At 40.7% G+C, this 12,536-nt stretch overlaps 1 protein-coding gene across 1 annotated transcript; it reads right to left on the reverse strand.

Moving 5' to 3' along the window:
- Window positions 1-8,062: 8,062 nt before the first annotated feature.
- LOC147459905 (uncharacterized) lies at window positions 8,063-8,539 on the reverse strand. Its single transcript, XM_086511646.1, has one exon. It carries the CDS (start codon window positions 8,537-8,539, stop codon window positions 8,063-8,065), a length of 477 nt encoding a protein of 158 aa, XP_086367772.1.
- Between the last annotated feature and the right edge of the window lie 3,997 nt (window positions 8,540-12,536).

Raw genomic sequence — 12,536 nt, forward strand, 5'->3', positions numbered from 1 at the left:
CCTGCAAAGCTTAGCCAATCATAATTGAGAAGCATAAGTGCTAGCCTTGTGACATGTGTCCCCCTTTCCCCTTTTGTGAGAGCTTTAGGTAATTAAATAATGAAATTAAACTCTCATTGGACCCCTTTGGCTTCTGGCCAATAGGAATCAAGCAAGCCATTGGGCTGTTGAATGCTCATTGGACCCCTTGGGAGACTGTCCAATAGTCTTCTAGAGAGCTTGAATTTCTCTTGGTTCTTTTATCAAGTGTTTTTAAATGAATTAAACTAGATGTACTCTAACATGATTCTCATTGGTCCACCTCTATGGCCATCCAATAGGATTTGAATGCACCTTGGGGCTTGGGAGCTGGCATGTGTCAATTATGCCCTTTGTGTAAAGGGAAGCTTTGGAGTGTGTGTGTGTTCTCTCACCTTTTCTCTCTCTTCCCTTACCTTTAGGGCTCACACCCTCCTATCTAGGACCACTTGAAGACTTTTTGGTCATCACATAAGTATCCAATTCCATTAAGCTTGACCATTTGGACTTACCTTTGAATTTTGGAACCTTAGCATTTTTGAAGTCTTAATGGGCTGAACCCTAAGGTCTTTGGAGTCCATTGTTGCACATTGATCTTTTGCAGATGGCCCCCCCTTTGGATCCCTATTTTCCCTGCTTTGGATCCCTACTGTGGCCCGGCCTGCCAGCTTAACCAACATTCTAGCTTTTTCTCCCTTGGCACTTCCCCATATTAAATGATCAATTTAACATGAGAAAATCATTTAGGAGAATTAGATATTAATTATTATGACATTTACCATCTATATTACTATGCTAAGATAAGCACCAAGAGTAATCTATGGTGAGGAAAGTACTTCTTTCTTGTGTGCTACTTGTTCTTCCTCTTGCCTTTCCTTACTTGCTGCTAGCTCTCTCCACCTTTGAAGGTGTTTGAGGTCTCGGATTGAGGCCAGGGATAAGTTAATGCTCTTGCAAGTTAGTTACAGGCATAATATGGGTGCATGAATCTCACCATCTTCATGGCATCAACAAGGTATCAAGGAACACAAAGTATACATTGTACCAAGTCTCTCTTCAAGGGAGAATCTATAATACAAAATCCTTTTGGATGGGGGACCGGCTCCAAGTAGATCCGGCCCTCAAATGTTGTCAATTTCTCTAATTCTCTCTCTCTCTCTCTCTCTCTCTCTCTCTCTCTCTCTCTCTCTCTCTCTCTTTCGCAAGTATTGTTCATGCTAAGCTAACTAGGTATAATGTTCATTTTGCTACCTTTAATCAAGTACTCTCCTTATGCTCTTTAAGAATTCTCTTAAGGAAATTCTCACTATTGTTACTTTAATCCCGCTACAATCAATGTTATTAGCCATATTCCGTTACATTGGTATCAGAGATATTGGTTTCTGTTTTCTTGCTTAAGAAGAGAGGCTCTTAAGTTGTCCATGAAAGGTTGGAGCTGATAATTGTAAAAGGGATTTATTATCCCGGTTGGAATGAACTAAGTTCAAGGTACACCGCTGGGAACTATAGACTTAATAATGGAGTCTTTCGGGGCTTGCCTTTGGCTTAACCATTATTGAGCTACTAGCAAGCTCAACCAGAACCATAATCAACCAAGCACTGTTATACGCTCTCCACTACTCTTTGCAATCAATAGTCTCTAAACCATGGGTGTGGCCGCTTGAGAGCTAATTTCCGAAAGTTAAGAAGATTAGCAACTATATTTTTGAAGTTGTTAAAGCACAAAGTAGCATAGATATAAATTTTAGTTAGCATGGCTATCAATAATAAAGAGAGTAGAATGAATATTGACAACTTTGATTTTGCTCATGAAGGTGCCACTAATGATGCCCGCATGTTTGTGAACTATCTTGTTACTAGGTTGCAACAAGCTATGGGCAACCTTGCCTTGCAAGCCGAAGGATTGCACTCTTATGCAACCAAATGTACGTCGCAAAGCATATGAGGAAATAACTAAGAAGGTCAAAGTTGTGAGGTCCCCACCCCGTCATCTCAAACGACGGTTCTGATGGTAAACTTGGTGGCCACTAGATCTATAGCGGAAGCAAACAAAGTGGTTTAAGGGATCAACTAGCGGAGGAGCTCTCATCACCAAGTGAATTGAGTCGAGCCTAGTAGCAACGAGATCTAGTTCCACCCCGCAAGGGAAAGCGTGTCTAACCAATTATCGGTCCTAAGACTCACCTTCCAGAAGGAGATAAGTCTCGAGTGCCTTTTTCCCCATTGCTTTCAGAGGCATGTACACTTGGTACTTCACTGCTTTTGGTGCAATGAGCAATTCTAACGTCATTTACCGTACTATGAGGACAGAGAGTTCCTGACCAATCGGGACCACCCTTCTCATAGGCATTGGCAACCCAAGCCAAGCCCCCACTTTCCACCCCCATACTCACAATTTGTCTTGTGTGTCCTAATTACTAACATATTTGTTGTCCAATATATATATTCATTGATTAATTTTTATTCATAGGTTGTGTTAAGACAACCCTTCCAACACTTTTTCAAAGTGGCACCAAAACAATCTTTCTAGTAAAAATTCACTCAATAACTCATTTCATTTAAACTTCCAATGTCTTGGAGGCACGAAATCCCCCAACGAGTGTTAACTCCACCCGTTGTCACCTAGTTGCCCATACAACTAGATTTGTCCACCGCATAAAAAGCATCACATGGACATCCCACCGCAAAGAACGTAAGTACGGGGTATCCACCGCAAAGAATGAAAGACGTGGATCAAAGCCCTAGGCTAGGTAATCCTAGCTACTGCGAGAACCTCGCGAGCTGTCCCCTGTACGGTATACCATGACAATCCGCAGTTGGTTAGATAACAACATGATTAACTTTAACAAGCATTTCTTCTTATACGGACGAAATAGAATCATTTCAGGGTCATGATAATTGCTCCTCTATCATAATCTATCTTGGGAAAAATTTAGATTAACACTACTTGATCTAAGTTTTTTATTACATTGACAACATCTTCACATGATCTTATGAGAATTGCCTTAAAATTAGATGTTTAGCTCGGCAATTGGAAAATTCAGTTTCCTGTGATTACTTGCTTAATTAGAGTAATTAAATGGTGAATTTTCTATACTAATTGCTTCTCTAAGATGAACAAAAAAGTACAGAATTAACTTGTGCACATGCGGAAGAATTTCCTTTTCTATAATGACAATAATTTAAGAGGGTGATTAATTTCTCTAATTTACACATTAATATCTTGTAATTAGAGTTTAATCCTCGTTAATTAAATTCATTCCTAATGCAATGACCGATTGAAGTCGTTCAAATTGCTACTTTGCTAGAGATTAACTTATTTCCATCATTCATGCATTGATCTAATTAGCTGGCAATTCACTATTATGAATCATGGACTAATTGATGATTAAGGAAGTTGATTTGATGCATAATTAACTAATTGGATTGAGATAGTGGAATAGATTAATCACATATGTGATTTAGAGAGTTTACTACTAGATAGAGTAGTTAGATTTTGCATAGAATTAGCGGGAGATAAGGAATTCATAGAGAAATCGAGATGAAAACATAAAATTGACTTTGGATTATCGTAAATTGAGCTAATTAGGCCAAAAATGCTGATTCGATGAAGCCTAATTGATGAGAGATTGGCAACACCTCCTCCTCTTAATCCGCTTCTAGAGATTGTGTATGCCGGCAGCACCTCGCCCAAGGTGTGTGTGTGTGTGTGAGGGAGTGTGTTTGCATGTGTGTATTGAGTATATGTGTGTGTGCGTGTCTGAGAGCAGGTCCTTATATAGTGCTTAGTCTCATGCAAATTAAAATCTGTTGCTAAATGCATCTGAGTGAGCACTTGGTCTTGCATAGGCAGCTTGGGTGCATGGCTTGCAAAGTGTCCAATTAGCTTTTCCAACTGCCTCTCACTCTGTCTCTCATGCTTGGTAAGTCTCCCACAAGCTCCTAGATGAGTGGGGGCACCCTCTAGTTGCTAAAGCAAGCCTCCAGTGGCCTAGAGCCTGTGCACACACCAACCTCCGAGTGCCGGTGTCCCCGCTAGCCTTAGAAAAAAATTAATTTTTAACCTTAGACAGTCGTTACAGCTTGGATTTTAATTCCGAAACTTGTTGTGCTAAGACGGAATGAAGGTGCATCATCCCGAGTACCTGCCATATTTAGCAGCTCTCGGTGTCCGAAAATGCATTTTTTTTAAATTATGGGTACGGGTGCAGTTTGTCGAGCTGGTCAAAACTAGACGGGTCGGGTGACCAAAAACTTACTATTTTAGGAAAATTTTCACAAAAAATGTTTTTATTCATTTTTGAAAGCTCTATAACATCTAAACATCTTGGCACCGACAAATTTAGAAAAACTGCCAAAATTAGTAACTTTTTGCAGTATGATTATTTTGTAGTACAGGGGCACTCTTTAGCTCGGTGTCAGAGATCTTACATCCTCCCCAATGTAAATAATTTGAGATGTCCTCATCTCAAGAATTTATGAGTATAATCCTTTATGAGCGTTGGTTCGTCCTCCCAAGTAGCGTCTTCTTCAGGATAATCTTTCCACTTCACAAGGTGCTCGATAATTGTCCTGTTTCGTAGCTTTCTTTCCCTTCATTCAAGGACGTAATCAGGTTGAAGTTCACGAACTCCTTGTGCTGGCATAACTATCTGATGTGAGTCCAAGAGTTGATTGGGGTTAGGAATGTAGGGTTTGAGTAGGCAGACGTGAAATACATCGTGAACCTTTACGTTGAGGGTAACTTGAGCTTGTAGGCCTGGTCACTCACAACCTTAGTGATTTCGAAGGGTCCACAATATCTCGGGCTTAGTTTCTTGTACCTTCCTAATGATAAGTTGCTTTTCTTTGGTCGGACTCGTAGAAAAACTTTTTCTCCTTCCTTGAAGGTCCGTTCTGTTTGATTCTTATCTGCGTAATGCTTTTGTCTATCCTGAGCGGCTTGGATATCTTGGCGAATGGCTTTAGTCTGAGCTTCCATGTCTTCTAGCATCTTCTTAGAGGCTTCTACCCTGATGGTGGTTGGGTCTGAAAAGTTAAGCGGTGCTAAACAGTCTTGTCCATAAAGAGCTTTGAAGGGTGACATTGCAATGCTTCTCTGTTCGGAAGAATTGTAAGCATATTCTACCAAAGGAAGATATTGTAACCACTTCTTTGGCTCTTGCGAACAATAGGGCCTGAGAATGTCCTCAATGACTTGATTTACTCTTTCAGTCTGCCCATCTGTCTGCGGATGATACGCTGTGCTGAAGGCTAATTGTGACCCAATAGATTGGAAAAGAGAAGTCCAAAACTGTGATGTAAACTTGGCATCTCTATCACTGACGATACACTTGGGTAAACCATGTAACCTAAAAACTTCCTTGATGAATACTTGGCTAATATATGAAGCAGTAAAGGTCGTCTTTACATGTATTAGATGAGCCACTTTTGTGAGCATATCAACAACCAAAAATACAGAGTCATAACCTCCTGTAGAAGGTAATCCTGTAAGAAAGTCCATACTGATGCATTCCAATTTTATCTGGGGTATGTCAACAGGTTGAAGTTGCCTTGGTAACTTGATTCTTTTGGCTTTTATCCGTTGACAAGAAAGACATTGCCTCACATAGCGAAGTATGTCTCCTTTCATTTCGGACCAAAAATAACTCCTCCTGATAGCATGAAGAGTCTTAGCATAACCTGGATGTCCTGTTGTAGGACTATCGTGTGCTTCATACAGAATAGTCTTCTTTAAAGCTGGGTCTCTGGGTACACAGAGTCTATGTCTGAATAAAATACATCCTCCCATAAGAGAGTAATCTTTAGCTTCAGGCATCTTATGATGCTGGACTAATGATACTATACGTTGGTATTTTGGATCTACCAAACATGCTTCTTTAATTCTATCCTAGATAGGGTTATTTGGAATAGAGATAGCTCCGAGAAAATATTTTGGGCTAAGTCCATCTGCAACGGCATTTTCCTTCCCTAGTCTATACTTTATGTCAAGGTCATATTCTTGTAAGAGTTCTATCCATCGCCGTTGTCGTATATTGAGAATAGGTTGACTAAAAATCCATTTTTTGCTCTTGTGGTCTGTAACTAGCTGAAACTTGTGTCCGAGAAGATAATGTCTCCACAACTTCAGCGCATTATAACCGCTAAAAGTTCCAAATCGTGAGTAGGATAATTCTTCTCATGATCCCTCAGCTTTTGTGAAGTATACGCCATGGGTATTCCTTCTTGAGTAAGAACTCCGCCCAAAGAAAATTTTCTAGCATCGGTCGCTACTTCAAATTTCTTACTGAAATCTCGAAGCTTTAAGATAGGGGTTGAGACCAAGAATTTTTTTAGCTTAGCAAAACTAGACTCGTGCTCGGTCTTCCACTCGATCCTCATTCCTTTCTTCAGGAGTTCCGTCAAAGGTGCAGCAATACGTGCATAGTCCTTGACAAAAATCATGTACCATCTCGTAATTCCAAGAAATCCTCTTACTTCGCTGATGGTGGATGGTTGAGGCCAATTAACGATATCCTTGACTTTATCTAGGTCCACTGAAATTCCTTCGGCCAATATGATAAATCCAAGATAATTGACCTTTGGTGAGTAGAAGGTACACTTGCTCGCTTTAGCATAAAGTTGGTTCTCTCCAAGAAGATCAAGTACTTTGCGAACATGTTTTTCATGATCTACCTCGTTCTTAGAATAGATCCATATGTCGTGAAAGAAAACCAGGACAAAATCGTCCAGATAAGGTCTGAAAATATCTTGCATAAGTCGATTGAAGCTTGCAGGAGCATTTGTTAGACCAAAGGACATTACTGTGAATTCGTAGTGTCCATACCTAGTGTTGAAAGCTGTATTTTAAATTTCTGATTCCTTGATCCTGATTTGGTAATATCCTGACCTTAGATCAATCTTTGTAAATATTTTGGCACCATGGAGTCTATCCAGGAGTTCGTCAATCCTTGGAATTGGATACTTGTTTTTGACAGTTACCTGATGCATAGCCTTAAGGTCCCATCCTTCTTCTTCTTATAAAGAACTGGTGCGCCCCAAGGAGAAGTACTGGGTCGAATGAATCCTTGTTCAATGAGTTGCCTAAGTTGTTCCTTGAGTTCTATGGCCTCTGGAAGTGATATTTTATAAGGTCGCTTTGAGACAGGTTCACATCCAGGGATAGTCTCGATCTCATGATCTACCTCTCTATGTGGTGGAATATTCGTAAGGTCTTCAAGGAATACATCATCATACTCCCTCAACCAGTTTGGTCGAAGTCTGGTGTCTGATTGGTCCACCTTGTTGAGCTTTATCACATAAATTTGATGCCCCTTTCTCAGTCCCTTCAAAAGTCTACTGGCCTTAACTAGAGTAGCCCTAGGTCTCCCATTTTTTCCCTGGATGACTTTATTTCCCAAGTTATCTGTAAAGGTAAAGTTCCCTTGTGCACAATGGATGTGGGCCTGATTTTGCTTTAGCCAGTCCATCCCTAGTATCCCATCAAAGAATCCTAAAGGTAGGGTCCGAAATTGAGCAGAAGTTGGGTGTCCCCCTAAGTCAAAGTCGATTATACCTGCAGAGTGTTGAGATACTACTTCCTTGCCGTTTGCTAACTCTACAACTAATTTGCTTGTTGGATACTTATCTAGTTTTAGCTTCCTCATGCATCTGGGTGAAAGAAATGAAAGAGTACTACCACAATCTATAAGGAAGTTAACTTGTTAACCTCTGAGAGATCCTGGTGTATGAATGACTGCGTACTGCTCGCAACCATTGGGGTTATCAATTGAAACATGCAAGGTTGCTCTCTCCTCTGCTTCATCTTCCACAGTTGGTTGTACCACTACGGCATTCACTCTGGCGGTAGCTCCATGCCCTCGCCCTCTGTTTACCCTTCCACGTCCTCCTCTTCCATTAGGTTGTCCTCGCCCATAGACATTTACAGGTATGGCATTGGCGCTGGTTGCTTGAGTCTTCTTGGGGCATTTAGATTGGTAATGCCCAAATTCGTTGCACTCATAACAACGTACATTTGGAAATTCCATAACTGCGGTAGTGGCTACTATTGGGCGTTGTTCGTATGCTTGGTTGGTTGGTCTATTATTCCAAACATTTTTCCTTGCCCTTTCGCCAAATGATTCCTCTTATTCTGATTGACCTTCTGAATTTCCATAGCTAAGGGTTTAGCTCTTCGCAAGGCATCTTGAAGAGTTGCCGGTCTGAGAGATTCTAGCCAATTGTTCAAGGGGTCGATGAGTCCTTGGCAGAACCGTGCTACTTGCTGATCCAGGGTCATTCTAGGAGCATATCTTCGAAGAGTAACAAACTTTACGTAATACTCCTCGACTGAAGTAGTCGACTGACGAAGGAAAAATAACTCGTTCATCTTCAAGGTTTTATAAGCGAGTGGTAAGTAACGTCCCATCACTGCAGCCTTGATGTCTTCCCATGACTGAGAAGATCCCTTGATGTTCAGATCTCTGCAATGCTGTTTCCACCAAAGCTTGGCATTGCCAGAGAGGCGGAACATTGCGAGCATGGTCTGGTTCTCGGGTTGAGTCCCTGCAGCCTCGCATCCATCGCTTCCATCCACACTTCCACATCTCTCTCCACATAAGCTCCCTCACCCTTAAAGGTCGGAGGTTGGGCTTGTTTAAGGAGGAGCTTCTTTTCTTGTGTTGTTGAATAGAGACCGACGGGTGGTGCCCACACGGTTTACACGGAATTTGATACGATTGTTAGAGTTCAAGATTTAAATAAACACAAGACTATAGTAAAATCCAAGTTTCAAATCACCGAGAGACAAAAACTCAGAGACAAAAAACTCTTCCTTTATTGATAGAAATTTTTATTACAATTGTAACCTTTTGAGGTTTAGGATAACTTTTGATCAATTTATTACATAGCATTCTGGGATATCTATATGATATGTCTGGCAGGCTGTCCTGGGATATAATGATACAAATGATGTTTATGTGTTGTCACATTCTTACAATCCTCTATTTCTCCTGAGAAATAGTCCCTATACTTATCCTTAAGCGGGTAGTAAATTATGGTGTTCATACTCTTGGATAAGTGTCTTGGAACACCAAAATTTCTAACTCTATTTGCTAGAATTACATCAGTGACCTTGTCCCAAAGCCACTCATTGAGGGTTTGCTCGGTGCCGTCAGAAGTAGCAACAGTGACGCCCGAATGTGAAGGCAACAAGTAGTATAACTGCACTACTCTCAATTCTTCTCCCCAATGGATTTTCTTTAAGTCGATAGCCAGGCATCCTAACTTCCGAGCCACTGATATAGTAAATCCCGCCTTCGTGGGTCCAGTCAATCTCCCATCCTTTATCAATGCGAGTGGAGTGCGGTGTATTGACCTTTAGCAGCATCTCCATCACGTCTCGCTGAAAACAATAATTTGGGGAACGACGTGCTTGCTCATAAATAAGCTTAAAGACTTGAAACTTTTGGTATTCAAGTGCGAGATCTTCCTGCAACATCAACGCAAGGAGTTCGGATTAGCTACCTCGATTTCCTTAGTTCTAAAATTCGCAAATAGTACGAATTTTAGTTCCCAGTCTATCCTAACCTTGCTCTGATACCAGGTGTGAGGTCCCCACCCCGTCATCTCAAACGACGGTTCTGATGGTAAGCCTGGTGGCCACTAGATCTATAGCGGAAGCAAACAAAGTGGTTTAAGGGATCCACTAGCGGACGAGCTCTCATCAATCACCAAGTGAATTGAGTCGAGCCTACTAGCAACAAGATCTAGTTCCACCCCCCAGGGGAAAGCGTGTCTAACCAATTATTGGTCCTAAGACTCACCTTCCAGAAGGAGAGAAGTCTTGAGTGCCTTTTTCCCCATTGGTTTCAGAGGCACGTACACTTGGGACTTCACTGCTTTTGGTGCAATGAGCAATTCTAACGTCATTTACCGTACTATGGGGACAGAGAGTTCCCGACCAATTGGGACCACCCTTCTCATAGGCATTGGCCACCCGAGCCAAGCCCCCACTTTCCACCCCCATACTCACACTTTCTCTTGTGTGTCCTAATTATTAACACATTTGTTGTCCAATATATATGTTCATTGATTAATTCCGATTCATAGGTTGTGTTAAGACAGACCTTCAAATAGTTTTTCAAAGCGGCACCAAAACAATATTTCTAGTAAAAATTCACTCAATAACTCATTTCATTTAAACTTCCAATGTCCTGGAGGCACGAAATCCCCCAGCGAGTGTTAACTCCACCCGTTGTCACCTAGTTGCCCATACAACTAGATTTGTCCACCGCATAAAAAGCATCACATGGACATCCCACCGCAAAGAACGTAAGTCCGGAGTATCCACCACAAAGAACGCAAGACGTGGATCAAAGCCCTAGGCTAGGTAATCCTAGCTACTGTGAGAACCTCGTGATCTGCCCCCTGTGATGATCAAGAGGGGGATCAGGACTAAATCAACATTGGAATTAAAAATGAACTGGCCGAGTTAATTTTCCCTAGCAAACAGTCTTTCCTACTTCAGACAGTTTATTCCAAAATAATTCTTTCCTACTTGAATTTCAATATACTAATTAAAATGCCGTGGTCTCCGCCGTCAGATTACCAACATGTTTGGGGTAATGATATGTTCCTATCTTACCGAAATGCAATTTATTAAATTGTACTTGAATTAAAATTTAGGTCTATCTCGATAATTTCCTCCTCGTTGCTTCGTGAGATGACCGATACTTGCTCGACCATGGGAGCCTTCCCCTTTCCGTTGGTGTTGCTCGTCCCGGCCTCATGGTCGTGAGATCCACCAAAACGGGTCCTCTTTGGGGCCATTTTTACTCACTACTTAAGAAGATGATTTCGGAAAAGAGACTAGAGTACGGTATACCATGACTATCCGCAGTTGGTCAGATAAAAACATGATTAACTTTAACAAGCATTTCTTCTTATACGGACGAAATAGAATCATTTCAGGGTCATGATAATTGCTCCTCTATCATAATCTATCTTGGGAAAAATTTAGATTAACACTAGTTGATCTAAGTTTTTTATTACATTGACAACATCTTCACATGATCTTATGAGAATTGGCCTTAAAATTAGATGTTTAGCTCGGCAATTGGAAAATTCAGTTTCCTGTGATTACTTGCTTAATTAGAGTAATTGAATGGTGAATTTTCTATACTAATTGCTTCTCTAAGATGAACAAAAAAGTACAGAATTAACTTGTGCACATGCGGAAGAATTTCCTTTTCTATAATGACAATAATTTAAGAGGGTGATTAATTTCTCTAATTTACACATTAATATCTTGTAATTAGAGTTTAATCCTTGTTAATTAAATTCATTCCTAATGCAATGACTGATTGAAGTCGTTCAAATTGCTACTTTGCTAGAGATTAACTTATTTCCATCATTCATGCATTGATCTAATTAGCTGGCAATTCACTGTTATGAATCATGGACTAATTGATGATTAAGGAAGTTGATTTGATGCATAATTAACTAATTGGATTGAGATAGTGGAATAGATTAATCACATATGTGATTTAGAGAGTTTACTACTAGATAGAGTAGTTAGATTTTGCATAGAATTAGCGGGAGATAAGGAATTCATAGAGAAATCGAGATGAAAACATAAAATTGACTTTGGATTATCGTAAATCGAGCTAATTAGGCCAAAAATGCTGATTCGATGAAGCCTAATTGATGAGAGATTGGCAACACCTCCTCCTCTTAATCCGCTTCTAGAGATTGTGTATGCCGGCAGCACCTCGCCCAAGGTGTGTGTGTGTGTGTGTGTGTGTGAGGGAGTGTGTGTGCATGTGTGTATTGAGTATATGTGTGTGTGCATGTCTAAGAGCAGGTCCTTATATAGTGCTTAGTCTCATGCAAATCAAAATCTGTTGCTAAATGCATCTGAGTGAGCACTTGGTCTTGCATAGGTAGCTTGGGTGCATGGCTTGCAAAGTGTCCAGTTAGCTTTTCCAACTGCCTCTCACTCTGTCTCTCATGCTTGCTCCTAGATGAGTGGGGGCACCCTCTAGCTGCTAAAGCAAGCCTCCAGTGGTCTAGAGCCTGTGTACACACCAGCCTCCGAGTGCCGGTGTCCCCGTTAGCCTTAGAAAAAAATTAATTTTTAACCTTAGACAGTCGTTACAGCTTGGATTTTAATTCCAAAACTTGTTGTGCTACGATGGAACGAAGGTGCATCATCCCGAGTACTTGCCATATTTAGCAGCTCTCGGTGTCCGAAGATGCATTTTTTTAAAATTATGGGTACGGGTGCAGTTTGCCGAGCCGGTCAAAACTAGATAGGTCGGGTGACCAAAAACTTACTATTTTAAGAAAATTTTCACAAAAATTATTTTTATTCATTTTTGAAATCTCTATAACATTCTAAACATCTTGGCACCGATAGATTTAGAAAAACTACCAAAATTAGTAAGTTTTTGAAGTATGATTATTTTGTAGTATAGGGGTGCTCTTTAGCTCGGGGTCAGAGATCTTACAAAGGTGTCATCTCAAGAAGAAAAGTCACT

Source organism: Adiantum capillus-veneris, chromosome 4, assembly GCF_014529385.1.
Source record: "Adiantum capillus-veneris isolate H3 chromosome 4, ASM1452938v2, whole genome shotgun sequence".
NCBI lineage: Eukaryota > Viridiplantae > Streptophyta > Polypodiopsida > Polypodiales > Pteridaceae > Adiantum > Adiantum capillus-veneris.

Coding starts and splice junctions, on each gene's coding strand:
- LOC147459905 (XM_086511646.1), bottom strand. CDS start 8,539: ATGCTCGCAATGTTCCGCCTCTCTGGCAATGCCAAGCTTTGGTGGAAA.